The 13,738-nt window shown below is 44.4% G+C and overlaps 1 protein-coding gene across 1 annotated transcript in view; it reads left to right on the top strand.

The window, feature by feature from the left end:
* The window catches only part of VWF (von Willebrand factor), a 141,351-nt gene that overhangs the window by 101,637 nt on the left and 25,976 nt on the right, over window positions 1-13,738 (top strand). Inside the window, exons 35-39 of the mRNA XM_055315447.1 lie at window positions 3,260-3,480; window positions 4,888-5,080; window positions 5,248-5,589; window positions 7,305-7,504; window positions 13,599-13,701. Of these exons, the coding sequence (XP_055171422.1) occupies window positions 3,260-3,480; window positions 4,888-5,080; window positions 5,248-5,589; window positions 7,305-7,504; window positions 13,599-13,701 (1,059 nt within the window). The remainder of the gene's footprint in view (window positions 1-3,259; window positions 3,481-4,887; window positions 5,081-5,247; window positions 5,590-7,304; window positions 7,505-13,598; window positions 13,702-13,738) is intronic.

Here is a 13,738-nt window from a genome sequence, read left to right as displayed (position 1 = left end):
CTCTCCCCCCCACCCCCACCCCCAGGACTCAGGCACTTTAGCCCCACCTTGGGAGTAGAGTGCACCTGCTTCCCCAAACTGCAGCAGTTGCTCTCCTGCTGTCTGGCCACTTCTGGGCAACGGTAATAGCTTCTTTATTTTACATTCTTCAGATATGTTTCAGACACTGGTCCAGGGTTCTCTGTAACTAAATGGTATGCAAACCCATCTCTGGGAGTGGCCTTTTGAAAGTCATGTTCATAAAGCTTGGGTGTCCCATTTGTCCCCAGTGGGGCACTAGAGGTGGGAAACTCACAACACAATAGGAGCTCTATGCAAACAAATTTTTTCTTAAATCCAGTCCCTCAATATGCTTCTTGACTCCTTTTATACCCTTGACTCTCTATATTCTCTTCTATCAGAAGCAGAGGATGAGATTTAGACTATTTTTAAGGATTAAAAAAATTTAAAACTTTTTATTTGGAATAATTTCAGATTTGCAAAAAAAGTTGCACAGATAGCACCAAGAATTCCTGTATATCTTTACCCAGATTGTGGTATCTTACATAATCACGGTGTAATGACTAAAATCAGGAATTAACATCCATAAAATACACCCATAACAATCTTATTTAGTTTTTGTCAGTTGCCCCACTAATGTCCTTTGTTCAGAGGTAGGATTCAACCCAGAATCACATGTGACATTATGTTTTCTTGTCTCTGTATTCTCCTTAAACCTGCAACAGATCCTTAGTATTTCTTTGATTTTTATGACCTTGACCTTTTTTGAAGAGTTCTGGCTAGTAATTTTGTAGAACAGCCCTCAATTTGGGTTAGATTCAGGTTATACATGTTGCCAAGAATACCCCAGAAGGCATACCTTGTCTTTTTTGGTTTATCGAGAGCAGGTACATGGTATCAATTTGCCTCATTACAGGTAATATTAAGTTTGTTGACTTGGTTTAGGTGGTATTTACCAGATTTTCCCACTGTAAAATTACTATTTTCCTCCTTGCAGTGAATAATGATTATGTACAAAGATATTTTGGAGCTATGGAAATATGCTTTTACCCATTAAGTTTACCATGCATTGATGATCCCTACCGGAAACAATATTTATTGTGGTGTTTGCCAAGTAGTGATTTTTTATTTCCTTCTTTTCCTCCACATTTGCTAGTTAGAATTCTACTGAAAGGAAGAGCTTTTTCCTTTTCTGTCATTTATTAATTCAGTTAATTATTTGTATCAACAAATAGACTCATTGGTTATTTTATTTTATGGAGTGTGATCAGTTACTGGCATTATTTGTTATCTTGGTCAGATGGTCCTGGATTTGGCTACTAGGAGTCCTTTCAATTTGACTAGGGTTCTTTTGACATCCTCAGCTCCATCTTTCACACAGTGGGGAGCCTGGCTCTCATTATCCACAATGTATTTCTCTGTTGGCTTAATCCCAGAATATACATAAAGTAGTTTCAGAATTGCTAACCAATGCTTGGATGGAAAACAAATCCACTAACTAGAGTGGGATATTCATATACAATTCTTTTTGACATGTGTCTTTGAGTACATAATACATTTCTCCCCAAAGTTATTTAGGATAGTTTCTCCCCTCCCTACAGTGCAGTTATGTTCTTCATTACTATGAGTTTAATTTGTTTCTGTCTGTATCCTGTTTTGGGTTTCCCTCATTCCCATCCTTGCTGATTTTATTCATTTGTTTGTTTTCAGTATGTGAATGTCTAACATGGATCCAAATGTGAGAATGTACAGAAAGGTTTACTCAGATATCACTCCAGCGTCCCCTTTCCTCCATCCTTTCTACTCATTTCCACCTATGTTCATGCAGGCAACCAGTCTCATTCATTTCAGCCTTCTTCTTCTTCACAAATGAGCTTTGCCTTTTTTTGCTTAAAAACGTAGCCCAGAAATTCTTTCTGTTAGTTCAAAGACAGCAGGGGAGATTGGAGAGGATCACAGAAGTGAAGTCATTTATCCAAGATCACAGTACCAGCAAGGGGTTGAGCAGAATGCAATCTGGAGTTTCCCTGGCTCTGAAGTAGCCTCTTTACTACCTGTGGAGGGCAATGCGATGGTGGGCAGAGCTGCTCTTGCTGGCTTGCACACATGAGTTAACCCCATTTCTTTGCCTGTGACTTGTTACATCCTCACAGCAGTTGGGGCTGATCTCCTTAAGACACTGACACTCTATACAACTGGATTGTTGGGGCCACTTGCAGCATGGGTTCAGTACTGCCACTTGGAAGTGACTGACTATTCCAGGACTCAGGATTCTGAGGGGACAAGCTCCTGGCAGGCTGTTCAGCTCTGAAAGCTGGTGCCTCCAGCCCCCTTCATTTGTTAGTGGCCATGCTGCCTGACATACAGGTCACTCGTGTAGGTGGAGGATGTCTAGACATGGTATGAATGAGGGACATTTGTGTGTTCCCACTGACCCACTGAGTCTGCCCTCTTGGGCTTTTATTTGCCTACCACCGCAGCTGTGGTCATGATTGCTCTGGAAAGCTTATCTCCAACTTCATTTTGGTCCAAGATTAGCTTTCAAATCACACATGGTGCTGCTACCTTCCATGGGGGGATTTTTACAGAATCATCTTATGCAGATGCAAGATGATTAGTATTCCCAAGTGCTGTTTTAATAGGAACCTCGAGAATTTGCTGATCATGTGAAAGAATGAGTGGCAAATAAGGAAGTGCTGAGACCCAATCATTTGTTTTGGCGTCAGAAATATTTCTCTTGTGTGATCTCTTAAAGGATCAAGTCAACATGGCCTCTTGTACCGTTAGAAACTTGGCAGCCAAGAGGACACATGTGTCTTTAGGTGAACTTTCTTTACAATGAGCTCATAAGCTCATGATATGCTTAGCTCCTCATGATTTCATCAAGTTATAACAACCCTGAAACTTAACTTTGTTTCCTGGGCCAAGGCATCCCTGTAGAGGAGATCATTCACTTTGCACACTAAAATTTTTTAGAAGTATGGTTCTATAATTTTCCATGTTTTTGTGTGATACTTGTCCTTCTAAACCTTCTGTAGAAAAATATGTACTGGCCAAGTGTTATTACCTAAGCTACTCTCTCTATCTCTTGGAATTTGTTTCCTAATATGTAAAAAGGAGGAAGTTAGACTACATGATCTCAAAGGGCCCATTCAGCTCTCAGCTCTATTTTTCTGTGGGTAGCTTGATAACATTGGCCTCTTTGCATGTATGGGAGTTTGGATCACATCACATCCAAGCTTTGCTCTCTCCTGTCCAGGTGTGTGTATGGGCAGCTCTACCCGGCACATCGTGACCTTTGATGGGCAGAATTTCAAGCTGACTGGCAGCTGTTCGTATGTCCTATTTCAAAACAAGGAGCAGGACCTGGAGGTGATTCTCCATAATGGTGCCTGCAGCCCTGGGGCGAGGGAGACCTGCATGAAATCCATTGAGGTGAAGCATGACGGCCTCTCAGTTGAGCTCCACAGTGACATGCAGGTGAGAGGTACTTTCTATAAGTCCCATGCATAGCAGGACCAGGACCTTGAAGAAGCCTCTACTGGCAGTTGGTTTTAGATGGTGTGTCTGTTAGGGACTCTGCCTTTTGCCTCATTAGCAGAGTACCAATTTTCTTAGGAAGTACTTATTTCTTTTTTTTTTAATATTTATTTATTTATTTATTTATTTATTTATTTATTTATTATTTATTTATGATAGTCATACAGAGAGAGAGAGAGAGAAGCAGAGACATAGGCAGAGGGAGAAGCAGGCTCCATGCACCGGGAGCCCGACGTGGGATTCGATCCCAGGTCTCCAGGATCGCGCCCTGGGCCAAAGGCAGGCGCCAAACTGCTGCGCCACCCAGAGATCCCGGAAGCACTTATTTCCATCTCCCCTGTGGCACGATTTCATGTTGTCCTGGGCCCAGACTTGGAAGAAAGGATCAATTTTAGTAGCATCAAATCACGGACATAGTGCTGGTTTCTGATGCTGGAAGAAAATTAGGCTTGGCACCAGTGCTGTTTACCCAGCAGGCATTTTGAGCCCCGTGCCTAAGGCATGTGAACTTTCCAAAGGAGAATTTTTTGGGCCTAAATTAGGGCCTTTGAAAATATTTAGGGCCTAAATGAGATGTATGGCTCCAGAATTCAAAAGGAAAACTGCAAAACTGGTAAAAATAAATGTTTGACTAAATGTTTACAAAAGGTTACATTATGCCAACTTCTTTATTTGTTTAGAAATCTTAAGTATTTCATTATGTGAAAAGAACTTGTAGGTTAGCTCTTCTCATTTTATCAGAATTCCTGAATATATGCACACTAATTCCTGAAAAATCATAGCTAGGCCTATATTAAATGAGCAACTCATAATCAAAAACTTCAAAATAATAATAAAAAACCTTCTAAAATTTTTAATATTAAAAATTATGTTCCTTGTGATACATGATTATCTTTTAATATGTTTGATATGATGTATAGTAGGGCCACCAAAGAGCTAGTGACCAAAAATCCATCCATCCATCCATAAATGGACTTACTATAGTCCCACGAGATGCCCCAGGAGACACTGCCCTGAGTTGGCAAAAAGCAGCTTTCACAGCCTATCCGGAGGGGTTGTCCTTCCCTGTTGAATGCACACAGACTCAGGGCTAGCTTTAACTCCTTGGCTTTCAGGTTCCAGGAGCATGGCCATCTGTTTAGGATTCTAATAATCTGTTCTGTCAAGCTCTGCAAAGCCCTTTATCTTAGAAGAGCTCCTGCCAAATATCAGAGTTTGTGGATGACACTGGAGTTGAGTGTGGCAGAAGTGGAGAGACTTTCAGTAACCTCAGGGAGAAGCTAAGAGTGAAATTCTAGGATTCCTTATTGCTATGACTACTGATGAGGCATTTTCTTCTTTGGGCAGATGACAGTGAATGGGAGACTAGTCTCCATCCCATATGTGGGTGGAGACATGGAAGTCAATGTTTATGGGACCATCATGTATGAGGTCAGATTCAACCATCTTGGCCACATCTTCACATTCACCCCCCAAAACAATGAGTTCCAGCTGCAGCTCAGCCCCAGGACCTTTGCTTCGAAGACATATGGTCTCTGTGGTGAGAAATTCTCCTTTGCTCTAGTCTCAGGACTCTTGGCAGCTTATATTCCTGGGTCCGGTTGGTTATAAGGTTCAGACACTGGTGGGGATGGAGACTGGCCAGGTCTCCTGCATCAATATGAAGGCACCCAGGGCTACTGATCTTGCCTTTCCTCATTTGTCTAGGGATCTGTGATGAGAACGGAGCCAATGACTTCATTCTGAGGGATGGGACAGTCACCACAGACTGGAAGGCACTCATCCAGGAATGGACCGTGCAGCAGCTTGGGAAGACATGCCAACCTGTCCCTGAGGAGCAGTGTCCTGTCTCCAGCAGTTCCCACTGCCAGGTCCTCCTCTCAGAATTGTTTGCCGAGTGCCACAAGGTCCTTGCTCCAGCCACCTTTTATGCCATGTGCCAGCCCGACAGTTGCCACCCGAAGAAAGTGTGTGAGGCAATTGCCTTGTATGCCCACCTCTGTCGAACCAAAGGGGTCTGTGTTGACTGGAGGAGGGCCAATTTCTGTGGTGAGTCTCCATATGCATCCCTTACAGTGTGAAGACCAACAAAGTATTGGGCTTGCTCAACCTCTTGGGTCTCATATTCTTTTTCTGGGTGATAAAGCACAAAATCCCTGCTTTCCCTATTACCTAGGATCCCAGTTAAGAAAAAATAAGATGGTAGATGTCTCAGTGACTTGAGTGTGGAATTTCTGTGTAAACAAGAGCATTTCAATAGTTCAGACAAATGTGATTTTAATGTATTGTACACACATAGGCATCAGCAAAGTACGGAATGACCAGTCACATTTCTGACTTTGACATTCCCCCAAGTTTAGCAAAGGCTCAGAGTAAGCCATGCCTGAGAAGGATTTTGAAATGTGAGTGGAATTTTCCTCTGAAATACCAAGCAGCATCTTAATGACAAATACCATTAGGATCACTAGTGGGGGTGCCTGCCCAAGGTCACCTCCCCTATTTGGACTTGGCATTTATTTATCATTCAACGTATAGGGGATACCATAGTGAATCAGATGTGATGCCTGCCTCAGGGGGCACTGGCACGAAAAGAGCACTGAACTTCAGCACCCCCAATTACTGAATATAACCCCTGATGTTCTCTGGAGGAAAGTCAATAATTCCAAGCATCTTGGAGTCTCAAAATTTATTATCATACAGCTGTCACAGCTCTAACTTATGGCTGGAGGACTTGGGCACCCTGGTCTCAGCTTACGGTCTGATCAGCTATTTTCTATCTGGACCTTGCTTTCTGCATCTCAGAATGAGATCGTTGGACTAGATAACTCCTAGGTTCCTTCCAGCTCTGGTGTTCTGAGTCCATTAGATGGAAGTACCTCCTTTTCAACCTGCCTACTGATCAAGGGGCAAATGATAATTTCCTGAATTACCCACAGTCCTTCTCTACTTAGTAATTTTTTTGTCTACCCCTGGCTACTTATTGTGCATTTACGGGAAATGCTTGGTGCTTTAAATCCTTAGACGCTCTTGCCGGCTGCCTTGGCACCATGAGTAGGCAGAGTGGGACAAGAGAGTTATCTTGTAGCTTTTCTTCATGCAACTCTTCATAGCTGTGGATTTCTTATTTAATTTAAGACGATTTTTAAAGGATTTAATACACCTGTATTCAAAAGAAAGACCCATAAAACTTCCTAAGGATACACAGGATCACATTATCAGTTAGGATTAAATTTGGCTCAAGTAACAGAGAAGTAAAATTCTCTGTTACACAGTTGGTCAGAGGGAGGTGGCTCCAGCTGGGTCTGGGTTTCAAACTGGATTCTAGGTTTTTGCTCATTCTCACTTGGGTGTGCTTTTTTTTCTCATGGTTTAAGATGGAGCTCTCATCCTTACATCCAGGTTCCAAATGGCAGCATGGAGGAAAGAGGGGAAGGGACAAAGGACATGTACAGCTGTCCTTGAACAAAAGAATTCTGGAAACTGCTATTGGAGTCTACATTTGCACCTACAGTTATTTGGTCAGAACTATAGTCATGTGACTATAGTTAGCTGCAGGGGAGGTTGGGAAATGTAGTCTGTAGTTTGTGGCCAGGTGCCTAGCTTAAAGGTCTATTTCCATGGAAAATGGAAGGAATAAAATTTAGTAGAAATTGGCCATTTCTGCCCAAGCAAGTTTGTTCAATGTTTAACCTCACTGAAGCAGCTATGCCTCTGTTTCTCTCTGGTTGGTGTGAGCTGAGTGTGACCTTGTTCTCTGTCTGTAGCTATGTCATGCCCACCATCCCTGGTGTACAACCACTGTGAGCATGGCTGCCCTCGGCTCTGTGAAGGCAATACAAGCTCCTGCGGGGACCAACCCTCAGAAGGCTGCTTCTGCCCCCCAAACCAAGTCATGCTGGAAGGTAGCTGTGTCCCCGAGGAGGCCTGTACCCAGTGCATCAGCGAGGATGGAGTCCGGCACCAGGTAGGAGCCTTGACCTTTCACCTGCTATGGAGCTGCTTCTCTCTCAGGTCAGTAGGGTGAAGTGTTCACCAGTGATTGGCCCCCTCCAACTGTGGCAGCCAGGGTTAACTCTTAAGGAGATCACTGAAGAATAGGGAAGCATAAGGCATAATGGCTCTGGAGCCAGACACATCTTGGTTCAAATCCTGGGTCTGTCATGTATTAGCTATGTAAGCAAACACCAAAGTATTAATAACACATTATGACTACCACTACTTCTATTACCATCATTATATTCATGTAAATAGAAGGCTGCAGGAACCCAGAAGGGGATGGGAAAAGAATATTTATATTAATAGCGGTGTCTAGTATTATTACAATATATTATGTACCTTGCATTGTACTAAGCATTACATATTCATTATCTCAACATTTTTTGGAAGTTTGTTTTGCAGGATATTGACAGTTACCTGTGGTCAAGAGAGTTCAAAGAACATTAGCTAGACAAGTTCCTTTATTGCAGGATTCTTAGAGCTTTAATGCGCTAATGTGTGGTGCAAGTGTGTAAGAGGGTTTTTGCTTCTCAAACTTATCTAACCATGGGACTTGTATGTGTGGTGGAGTGAGTGAATGTATATGTAGCATGCCCTTGGACTACGGTTCTACAGAACAGAGTAGGATGTTTTATGTCATTTTAATAAATACTTAAAAAAATCTTTAAGACAAAACCAAAACTTAGCTTACTTTGCCCATGGACATGGTTTGTTAAGTGATAGAATTGCGAATTGGACTCAATATTTAAGGCTCTAACTCCAAAGAACGTTTTCTTTCTTTCTTTCTTTCTTTCTTTCTTTCTTTCTTTCTTTCTTTCTTCTTCTTCTTTCTTTCTTTCTTTCTTCTTTCTTTCTTTCTTTCTTTTTTTCTCTCTTTTTTCTTTTTTTGGAATGTGCTCTTTCTGATGTGTGAAAATGCCTTTTTGCTAGATGTTCTTTGAGCTGATTTTCATGGGAATCGTGGAGTCAACAATTTTTGTAGCCCTTTACAGGTTTTTGAGTACATTTTGAAAGGATATTTACCAGACTCTCCCTCATCTTGGCCTAAGATGGCAATCATAGCTTCAAAGTTGACAACATGTACATTTGTAGTAGCTGGGCAGTGTGTGTGCACACGTGAATGTGTGCAGTGCTCCTGTCCTTCCTCTTTGACAGTGACGCTACAGAACCTGATAGAGGGAGAACAGATTTGGCTTCTAGCAAAAGAGAGTGAGTGTATTCTATGATCAGGGGCTACACCCCAGACCTAACATCTCCATTATCACCAGGGAGGACTTTTGTCACTAAGCGAACTAGGTGAAGTGACTCATATTTAATCACACTGGCAGGACTCAAGGTAAAGCTAGCTAACCAATCTAGATAATGATGGAAACAGTTATTCCCGTAACTACACTATTCTGTCCCAAACAATGTAGGCCATGCAATGGACTGTTTCCTTTGATTCTTCCTCAAACTCCGTGGGGTCGTTATTACATGTGCCATTGAGTGGGTGAGGAAACTGAGGCTCGGATGGCAGGAGGTGATAAAACCGTGGTTCCTATCCATGACACCAGGGCATCCCACAGTGTCCTAGCCTTGCCTTCAATCCCAATGGAACTGTGAGCTAAACTTTGAGCTGCATATTCATGGAAGCATGGGCATTCATCCAGTTATTACTGGATGGTTCTCATCTGCTCTGTTTTGTTATTGGGCTTTATCCCAGTGGACCCCGTTTGTTCTCACTGTGGAGTAGATGAATTAGGAGGGAAGACTAGTCACACTCTACTGCTGTATTTCAATTGCCAAATGAAGTAACTGCCTGTACTGTAATATTCTCCAAAACGAGTTCATAAAACCATACATCACTCTCTCTGATCTGCACAGCTCTTGGGGTCCCTTCCTCTAGGCTTGAAGGGTAGGTACTATTTATGTGTGGTGCCAGCACCCAGTGGTAATTTCAGCCTGCATTTGCTGGTAGTGCTAGGTGCTCTCAGAGGGAGGCAGAAATGGTCTCTGCCCTCTTCTTTGGCATTCTGCGATGAGAAGAAAGCTTGAGCTTGTAAAATGTTACTGGCTCCAGGAATATCATTTGGCTGCAGGGTGCTGAGAGTTGGAAGCTTGTGAATTTTATCTTTGTGTCTCCACCTGCCCCCTCTAACTCGACTTTCCTTCCCCACTCCCCTCACCTTCCATCCAACCCATTGGAATATGCATTTGAGTTGTGTGGAGAGTGCTTCTGAGTAGTGCAATATTTTGGACATAGAAACAGTCTTATAAACGTATTTCAGAACCAAGTGACAGTAAAATTAATCAAAAACTGTGAAGGGAACAAACACAGTTTTAGTTTACTTCAGAAAATATGGTTTAAATGGATGAAAATAGACATCTTATCAGCCACCTGCAATTTCAGCTTTCCCATTCACAGCAGAAAAGGAATAAAAATCTAACATGAAGAACATTTCCATTAAATGAAATTTCCTTAACTGAAAAATAAAGCTGAGACAACTTTTCTTCAGGGAAATAATCCAGAGTATAAATCTCTAGTGGTAACTTTGGAAGGGCAAAATATTTACCGGTTTCCATAGCCCTTGTTTACTTTACAGAATGCAGTGTAAACATATGAGCCTCTGTGGCCGGCTCAGGGGGGATCCAGGGCTGCGGGCTGGCTGTCCCTCTCTGGGTTGGGGGCTGTGTGGGCAGCGGGGACCGCCTCCATCACCCAGGACGGAGCACCTGGAGCCCGAGCTTCTTCCCTGGTCTCTGCTGGTCCGTGGCGGCCCAGGAATTACATTTTCCTGCATCTGCCCTCAGATCCTTGGCTGTGGTGGGTGGTGCTTGGTCGTTTGCTGTGTCCCTTCTCTGACCTGGGGCTTTGAAGACTTCAGTTTTCCCTTATCAGATTCTCTGTAGGCTGTTATTTTGTCGTCTTCATTTAATTTAGAACTCCCACCAGCTCTCATACCTGTTCTGCCCTGGAAATACTCCCTGCTGGCCTGGAGCCCGGTGGGCCATTCAGGACTGGCTGGAGTTGGCCTGTCCTGGTGCAGGAGTGCCACCTGCTGGTGTGCTTGCTGCATAACTAGACAGGTGATGCGGCTGCAGAGCTGGCCGCTGGTGCTTGTAGCTTAGCATTAGGCCAAAAGGGCCTTTACAGGGACCATAGATTCTGTCCCCTGCCTCAGGTATGCCTCCTTAAAGCTTCCTAAAAAAAAAAAAAAAAAATGAAAATCCCTAGGAAAGGGAGGCTTAATACCTAATTTTGGTCATTTATTGTGGTATTGTCCACTCTCAGGATGGTGGGAAAGTTGTATTATTTTTTCTTGAATTTAGATATCTAAAGTTCACATTTAAAAAGAGACAAAATCTCCCCAAAACATATAAAGAATATGATCCTCTCCTTTGACATCCCATCACGTTTGCCATTTAAAGGTCTATATATGGAACCCTTGATTTGCCATTTTCTTGGCATCACCATCCATGCAGAAAGCAGGAGAGAGGCAGGACAGAGAGAGGCCTACGGAGATGTGAGGTGTCCCCCTCCTTCTTCCTCTGAGGCCTGCGCCCTGTGCCCTCCCTGGCCTTCCCAGCCGCTAGGAGAGCACTGATCTCCCGGTGCTGGCTCCTGTCTTCTCCAGCCTGCTCACTCTCACCAGGGATGTCCTAATTCAACGCTCCTCTCTTTGAGGCAGGGTACTGCTTACAAAGCTTCAGGGCTGCTCTTTGCCTACCATATTAAACGCCAGCTCCCGAAGCTGACAGAGAAGGCCTCTAGAATCATCTAGATGTCCACAAGGACTTTTCATCCTCTGTTCCCATTTCTTTTTTCTTCTGCCTGAGTCCTTCCCTTCCAGCACAGGTGCACCTTGGTGAGGCCTTTTTGGAGCACTCCAGCCCCTGTGAACATTTCTTGTGCACCTGCTGTGGCTCTTGTATTTCTCATTTTTAAAAAATGCTTTATTGAGCTCTAGTTTCCATACAGTAAACAGCACCTTTTTAAGGGTAAGATTTGATGTATTTTGACATATGCACATACCCATAAAGCTGTCATCACAATCGAGATAACAAATATTTCCTTGGCAACCCCCAAGGTTGCCTCTTTTTAATGCATCCCTAGCCCCCATCTCCCACCCCCAGGCAACTGCTGCTCTGCTTCCTGACACTAGAGATGTATTACATTTTTTAGAATCTTCTATAAATGGGATCAGGCTGTGTGTACTCCTTTTGCCTGTCTTCTTTCACTCTGCATAATGTTTTTGAGATTCCCCCATGTTGCATGTTTTCATAGTTTGTTTTCATGGCTGAGTAATATGCCCTGCTGCAAATGGATCACAATTCATTTGTCTCATTCCACTTTTCATTGAGGAGTCTTATTTCCTCAATGAGCAGCAGCTGTTGAGGGCTGGGACTGAGTATTCTGAACACCCCCCCCACCCCCCCGCAGCACTGGCAGTGTGACCTGCCCGTGGCAGATGCTGTGATTACCCACAAGAGGCAGCTGTCATACAGAAAACACGTGGTGTCTGGGGCCAGGATGCCAGGTCCAAATCCTGGGATGTACTTACTGCCTGGTCACCACATTCCTTGTCTGTATCTCTATTCAGCATTTGTAAGCATAGATAATGACACCATATCTCCCCGGTATGGTTATTGTAAGGGGTAGAAAGTGAATAAATGCAAAGCCCTTAGAAAGATATCTTGAACATATTTAATGCCAGTTATTGCTGGGAGGCAGTGGAGCATAGTGTCAAAAAGATGGATTGTGGGTTGTATGGTGGCTCTGCCGCTGTGATGGTGTGACCTAAACAGAGGCCTCAGCATTCTCATTTGACAAGTGGGAGTAATACAGATATCCTTACCAGAAGGCTGCAATGAGAATTAAACAAGTCATTTATATAAAACCCATAGAACAGGGGCACCCGGGTGGCTCAGTCAATTAAGGGGGTACCTTCAGCTCAGGTTGTGATCCTGGGATACTGGGATCAAGTCTGCATCCTACTCCCTGTTCAGCGAGGAGCCTGCTTCTCCCTCTCCTTCTGCCCCATGGCCCCCATACCCTCCAGCTTCTCGCTCTCTCTCTCTCTCTCTCTCTCAAATAAATAAAATCTTTAAAAAAAAACCTCATAGGGATCCCTGGGTGGTGCAGTGGTTTGGCGCCTGCCTTTGGCCCAGGGCGCGATCCTGGAGACCCGGGATCGAATCCCATGTCGGGCTCTCGGTGCATGGAGCCTGCTTCTCCCTCTGCCTGTGTCTCTGCCTCTCTCTCTCTCTGTGTGTGACTATCATAAAAAAAATAAAATAAAAATAAAAAAACCCTCATAGAACAGTGGTACATAGCCTATGCTCTTTAGAGATTGGCTGGTATTATATACTGAGCCCTGGGAAGGTGTCAAGGGGGAGAGGTCCGAGGAGGACCAGCAGCGTGGGGGAAGGGTGATTTCCTCGGAGACCTCTGACCTCCTTTCTTCTCAGCTGACTGATTGCTGACCGTGGAAACAGAGGGAATAAATAAGACTCTTTTAACCTGGGAACATTTTAGAAGCCTTTGAGCTACTGGACAAGAATGCGTTTATTCAGAGACAGGCAATTTAAACGTGAATTTAATTTTAACTCTGCATTTGACTCACCGAGTGTAGAGGGATCCCGGGTCCTGGCTCTGCAGCCCGCATCTGTGCTGGTCACAGTCTGCAGGGCAAGGCAGGTCCCAGTGCACTCCCTTTGTGGGTGAGGAAACTGGTCCCAGGGGGAGTGACGCCCCACACTGGAGTTCAGGTCTCCCTGACTTCATGGCCCTCCTGCAGGGAGGGTCCTCTACAGCCTGTAGCTTGTCATTCCCCGAGGTTACAAAGCAGTGGGGCCACCTCTCTGGGCACCCCTGATGCTTCTCTGACTCTTTGCTCTCAGAGCCTCACACTGCTTTCAGCCTGTATATGTTCAGCCTGTATGTGAGACTGATGGAGGCCTGGATTGGGGTTTGTGTCCCCTGAGGGGAGACCGAGCCAGAGATGGGGGGCCTGACCCCCATGACCTCCTAGGCTTTGTGTCCCTGGTGGCATGGGCCCTCCCTGAGCCTTGTTTTCCTTCAGTTCCTGGAAACCTGGGTCCCAGCCCACCAGCCTTGCCAGATCTGCACATGCCTCAGTGGGCGAAAGGTCAACTGTACGTTGCAGCCCTGCCCCACAGCCAGAGGTGAGCCCCCCAACCCCCACCCCTCACCCCCTCTCCC

The sequence above is a fragment of the Nyctereutes procyonoides genome, unplaced genomic scaffold, assembly GCF_905146905.1.
Source record: "Nyctereutes procyonoides isolate TBG_1078 unplaced genomic scaffold, NYPRO_anot_genome, whole genome shotgun sequence".
Taxonomy (NCBI): domain Eukaryota; kingdom Metazoa; phylum Chordata; class Mammalia; order Carnivora; family Canidae; genus Nyctereutes; species Nyctereutes procyonoides.
This window is presented reverse-complemented; position numbering and strand designations above follow the sequence as displayed.